The following is a 6304-nucleotide window of genomic DNA, read 5'->3' as shown; positions in this document are numbered from 1 at the left end:
AACAAATCATAAAGCCCCATTATAACCTCTTTTGCTACTGTTTTACTCGCAAAGAATCACCATCAAAAGTCACCATCGTAACCCACCATCGAACCACCCAATCATTACCACCATCTCGTTTTTCTGTTTTTCTTTCATGAAGCCATCGAATACCTTCAACCGCCACCCATATCGCCACCTGCAAAGAATTTGTTACTATGCTTGAACTACTACAGCTGCCATGATCGAGCTTATTTATTGTTTCTGTTCTTATTTCCATCCGTAGTCAAATCACCACCTTCATCAACCATGAAAACCACCCCCTCTCTCTCTCTTCTCTCTCACCTGCAACTCGCTACTGTTAATTGCTACTGCAGCTGTTACGTTTTTTTTCGAGTTACTATTTTAACGAGGAAGATACATGATTGTGGTGATGTCAATTATAATGATGATGAAGGATATCAGATGATGATGATAGACGATGACGATGATGAATGAAGGAGATGAACAGTGATACTAAAGATTTAATGGGAGGGATATTACAGAAAGAAATTGACAGTGGAATGGTTGGGAGTGTGGTCGGGGAACGAGAGGTCGCGAGTTCGAGTCCGGGTGATGACATTTTTTTTAAAGCCTATTCTTGGAGGTTCGTGAATCCGAGGCCAACCCTGCATTGTTCAGTATCGTCGTATGCATATTTTTACTACAAAATATCGTATCGTGAGTTTCATTTGCTCCCTTTTTAAATGCTTTTGCAATATATATTTTTGGGACTGAGAATACATGCGCTTTTATAACTGTTTGACGAAATAGACACAAGTACTTGAAACTACATTCTATGATTGAATTATTTGGAAGTCCTGGTTCTCTTTTTAGATACATGTATTCTGCCGTGGGCAGACCGGCATAGATGGTTCTCTTTTTAGATACATGTATTCGGCCGTGGGCAGACCGGCATAGATGGTTCTCTTATTAGATACATGTATTCAGCCATGGGCAGACCGGCACAGATGGTTCTATTTTGATATATATTTTTCCGACTGATATACTGATTGCGATTGCAGGTATATTGGTAAAATTCCCACCAGATGTTCATCATATGAATGATTTTATAGCAGTGAGCAGACCTGCACAGATTGATTATGAAAAATGAAGTCTTGTGGTCTATTAAAATATTGAAATGATTGTTATGATAAACTTATGAACTCACCAATATTTTGGTTGACACTTTAAAGCATGTTTATTCTCAGGTATGAACGAAATCTTCCGCTGTGCATTTGCTCATTTTAGAGATATTACTTGGAGTCATTCATGACATGTTTCAAAAGACGTTGTATTCGAGTCGTTGAGTTCATCAAGATTATTATTAAGTCAATTATAGCTGGATATATTATGAAATGGTATGCATGCCGTCAAATTTCGATGAAATGAAAGTTTTTCTTTTAAAAACGAATGCAATGTTTGTAAAATGTATCATATAGAGGACAAGTACCTTGCGATGTAACCAAATGTTGATGACTTCATCCATATGAATTTGGACGGGGCGCTACAATATATATATTTATTTATATTATAGTATTTACAAATTTATATATATATATATATATATATATATATATATATATATATATATTCGAATATATATATATTCGAATATATATATATTCGAATATATAAATATATATATATATATATATATATATATATATATATATATATATTCCATATAAATATTTGTAGGAGAAGCAACTGTAACGTTGCAAGACGTTCAGGTTTTATTTGGTTTACCAATAGACGGGGATGTATTCTCCGGTATTTGGTATGAAACAAATGATAGCGATTGGATACCGTTTGTCGTTACCTACTTAGGGATCACCCCTCAGGCTATTGGTGATAGGGGTATACATAAAGGGAGGATATTAATTTCCGTTTTAATGACGGAGTTGCAGAAGATGTTGGAGATACTGTGGAGTCTCACCAACAGCGGGCTAGAGTATATATTTTAGCTATGATGGGTGGCATTCTATTTTATGATTCTAATGCGTATGATGTCCCTTTGAGTTTCTTGCATACCATCCTAGACTTGAGTCCAGCTAATCATATTAGTTGGGGTAGTGCGGTTGTCGCACATCTTTATAGAAATTTGTGTAAAGCTGCCACAAACTATGAAGCCAAGGCCATTAATGGTTCACTACTTTTAGTACAACTGTGGGTGTATGAAAGAATTCCATCCCTTGCGCCAATTCTCAGAAATGATATATGAAAGATTCTAGAGGACATGCCACCGAACGAGATTCCATTGATTCGAGCACCCTATGGTTCTAGGTAATAGATCATTGTAACTTTAAACCTATTGTTATTGTAACTATATTTAATTTTATGTGTTATTCATATGTAGGTGGCATGGTAAACGGACGAACAAAAATATGCCAGCACATGTATTGTCTACGGTTCGCTCTCTACTTTCGGCATTAACGCCTAGACAGGTAACATTTATTTGGTGTGAAAATATAGAATCTATGTTAAAGTCAAAACATTTATTAAGTATTCTAATATGTTGATGCAGTTTATATGGTAACCCTATGATGATTTGTTATTCGCCCGACTACACCAGCAGTGCGCAGCTGACAGACCCTTATGGTCATAACGTGGCCCTATTATATTCTGGGCTACTATTGAGACACATCTACCGGATTGAGTCTGTAGGCAGTTTGGATGGGGTCAGCCAATTCCAGGTGTTGAACATTTGCTTCCCGCTCAGACGCATCATTATTTGCACAAAACAAACCTTTGCATGAAAAGAAGTGCTGATATGAGGACTATTGCCCCCAAGTCACGTACATCGCACAATGGAATGACCGAGCCAACCGTTTATTTGTTGGTAGAGATGGTGGGGGTGTGACTAGGGATTACTATGACTGGTACAAGGCTTGCACTGTTGTGCACATTACAGATCCAGGGATCGACGAGGGCACCAACACATATCCTAATTGGGCAGGGACTACGAATGTCTATGTAAGATACAGTTGTGTGATATTTTAATTATTTATAAACAATAACCTCACGATCGATAATATTGGTTTACCTTTAACTATATACAGGAGGAAGGGCTTTGAAGGATGCAAGATATGGCATTTGCACAAATGCAACCAAACAGTCAACCTAACCCGCAAGCATTTTATGACATGCCACATCACCTACTTTCATACGCGCATCACCAACAGCCAGGTGCTCCATTTGAATACTATCCGTCACAAAACTTCGAGTTCCCGGCTTATGATTACGGTGATCAGGCGCATTATCATGATCCTCGTCAAACCTATCCTAACCCTCAAGACACATACAGTACCCCTCGAAACACATACACTACCCATCAAAACGTCTACAATACCCATCAGAACGTCTTCAATAGCCCTCCAAACATATACAATACCCCGTTGAACACGCATCTTGGATCATCCTCTCGGACCCCTCAAGAAACATATCATGGATCTTCCTCTCGGACCCCTATCCGACCATATGTAGGTGCCTCATCCTCTCGAAGCCCTCTTAACGTGAGTGTTTCTAATTACCCACCTGAGGATGAGCCTGTCGAGGATTTATCCATGGGCGATGATGAAAACCGGCAACAAGTACCGCGGAGGAGTCAAAGGCAAACACAACCAACAAGGTGTTGAACCGGTCATCACCTACGATATATACGTGGGGGACGTCATGGTCATTGATTAGTTGTATTTAATTATATTGGTTGTAATGTTTATCTTTTGAACTTCTTTAAATATATTCGTTGCGTTTGTGATTTACATTTAGTATCGTTTTAAAACAAAAGTAATAACTAGTTTATTTTAAATAACAATAACAACATATAACAATAGATTATTTAAAACAACAATAACAATAGTTTATTTTAAACAACAATGGTAAACGATCAACACAATTCTCTACGTAGATCCACCGTCTTTAAAGAACACCTTAATTAACGCCTTGCGTGTAATGTTAAGGATTTTAACCTTCACACTAGGGCAAAAGATAGAATAGTTTTGTAGCACCAAAATAGCTCCCTCACGTATGCCTTTTACACCTTCATACTTCCCATGTACACCATCGATGATCTTGCTAGATACTGTTCCTCGAATAGTACCCGTAGTATCCTATTAAACATAAATGAATATAGTTACATTAACCTGTTTTAGTCAACACAATACAATTAATAAAATATACATAAGTTAGTGATGTAAACTCACTTTGAGCGTTACAGACAGATCACCGACAAATTTTTTTGCACAAGTCTTAACAACACCAACAACTTGATCAGCTGGTAAAAATCTACGTTGTCTCAAAATGCTTGCTATATCAGATCTACCTACAGTTACAACAATACACATAAACTGTTGGCTTATGTTTACAAGAATGAGTATACAATTTTTTTGTTTACCTCCGTACGGATATGCAAACTCCATCGCATGTAGCCACGGATCCAGTGTAAACGAATCATCCTTTTCAGGTCTGTTGATTATTTCCCTTACAAAATCTTGCGTGGACATGTCATCCACAACGTTATTCTCGTTATTTCGAAGTTCATACGCATCTTGGAAAACACCAGCGGGTCCAGGGGTTCGGTAGGATAATTTGTTCTTTTTGTTAGACCCGGAACCGCGAAGAACAGGTCGTTGTGGTGAAATAGGTTGCTTTTGTTTTTGACGGTTAAGTTGGGGGGACTCTAAAGGTCGGGGGAATGGTGGCGACTGAGTGGGCACCAATATGGTTTGAGTGAGTTTTGAAACTGATACAGATTGAGTGAGATCGGAATCATCAATATCAAGTAGGTATTCCCATCCATCGTTCTCATCATTGGCCATTTTTTTAGAATGTGATTTTGTGTTTTTCTGTAGTTTTCAACTGCTGATTTCAGTGAAAATTAAAACTCAGTTGGAGGTGTTTGAAATGTGGTTGTGTTGTATGTGATGTTGTAATTGATAATGAAGTTTCAACTGGTATAAATATATGTATAAAAGCATAGATTTCGACCTGCAAAAGCAAGATTCGGCTGAGAAGTGAACAAAAAATGGCAGGACCCAAAACCGAAGTTTCAAACTTCGGTTTTGCTGAAAAGCCTGCAAAACCGAAGTTTCAAACTTCGGTTTAGGGCACGGGTGGCTAAGCTTGTACACATGTCTGCCAAGTCACTGTATAAATGGATAAAGTATCAAAACCGGACTTCCAAACTTCGGGTTTAACCAAAACCGAACTTTGGAAGTTCGGTTTTACCATTTTCGAAATGAATTTGCAAAAATTTCCATTTTTGCAAGTCTGTTAAAAAAAATTACTATTTTTAAAAAAAAAATCCTACTAGTCGCCTAGCAGCCATGTACCAAGGAGAAACAACTTGAGTAACCGGGTTAAAATGATCAAAAAGTGGACACAAAGTGGGTTAAAACCCACTACCCGCAGGCTTCACAAGTAGCATCCGGGTTTTTGTGTGTACCCGTTTGTATATTTGTGTACCCGTTTGACCAAACTGCTTCAGGTAGAATTTTAACTACCCACGGGTTCCCCTTACAAAAAGATATTTCAAACGACTCTCGCATTGTCGTTAACGTACATAAAAGTATTGTACAATTTAATAACAGTCACCACTTACATGTAAGAGTAAGATCTGCTCAAGCTTCTCAACGACAATATTCATTGTTGGACGTTGGTCTTGCGTTTTGGCTACACATTCATATGCAATTCTTATAAATCTATCCAAAGATTTTTGGTTAGCTCCTCTTTCTACATATCATAGCATCTACCATTTCACCTATTACTCCTTCGTCGTATCTTTGTCGTGCCACCTCAGCCAAACCTGGCCCACGATTCTTCTTGTAAATTTTGGTAGAGGCTACTTTTCCACATAGAACCTCAAACATAACTACTCCGAAACTATATACATCCGATTCTCTTTTTAACCGATTAGTCTTTTTATATTCGGGATCAAGATAACTATATGTGCCAGAAACATAATCTAGATGAAGAGCATCGCCTTCTTGATTCGGGGGCAAAAATTCAGAGACCCAAAAATCAGAAATCTTTTCCCCCCAATTCTCGTCCAATGCAATATTTTTGCTCCTTATGTCACAATTTATTATCGTCTTTTTGTCTTCCCATAATGAAGATATTTCAATCCACGTGCAACATCAAGGCAAATTAAATTTTCAGACGTTTTTCCCAAGTAAGAACCGATCTGTCTTTTTTATGTTTGACGTTGTCCATATAATCAACAAGGTATCCATTAAACGCGTGCTCAATGACAAGGATCATTTCATATCGTTCATCACAAAATCCA

The 6304-nt window shown here is 37.7% G+C and overlaps 1 protein-coding gene across 1 annotated transcript; it reads right to left on the bottom strand.

The window, feature by feature from the left end:
• Positions 1–3920: 3920 nt before the first annotated feature.
• Positions 3921–4838, bottom strand: LOC139842185 (uncharacterized). Its single transcript, XM_071832355.1, has 3 exons — positions 4415–4838; positions 4224–4342; positions 3921–4130 (listed from the first exon to the last, which is right to left on the bottom strand). The coding sequence occupies exons 1-3, from the start codon at positions 4836–4838 to the stop codon at positions 3921–3923; spliced, it is 753 nt and encodes a 250-aa protein (XP_071688456.1).
• Positions 4839–6304: the final 1466 nt, after the last annotated feature.

The sequence above is a fragment of the Rutidosis leptorrhynchoides genome, chromosome 4, assembly GCF_046630445.1.
Source record: "Rutidosis leptorrhynchoides isolate AG116_Rl617_1_P2 chromosome 4, CSIRO_AGI_Rlap_v1, whole genome shotgun sequence".
Taxonomy (NCBI): Eukaryota; Viridiplantae; Streptophyta; class Magnoliopsida; order Asterales; family Asteraceae; genus Rutidosis; species Rutidosis leptorrhynchoides.
This window is presented reverse-complemented; position numbering and strand designations above follow the sequence as displayed.

Coding starts and splice junctions, on each gene's coding strand:
- LOC139842185 (XM_071832355.1), bottom strand. CDS start 4,838: ATGGCCAATGATGAGAACGATGGATGGGAATACCTACTTGATATTGAT. Junction 4,343..4,414: donor GTTTGCATATCCGTACGGAG/GTAAACAAAAAA, acceptor TTGTAACTGTAG/GTAGATCTGATATAGCAAGC. Junction 4,131..4,223: donor ATCTGTCTGTAACGCTCAAA/GTGAGTTTACAT, acceptor TATGTTTAATAG/GATACTACGGGTACTATTCG.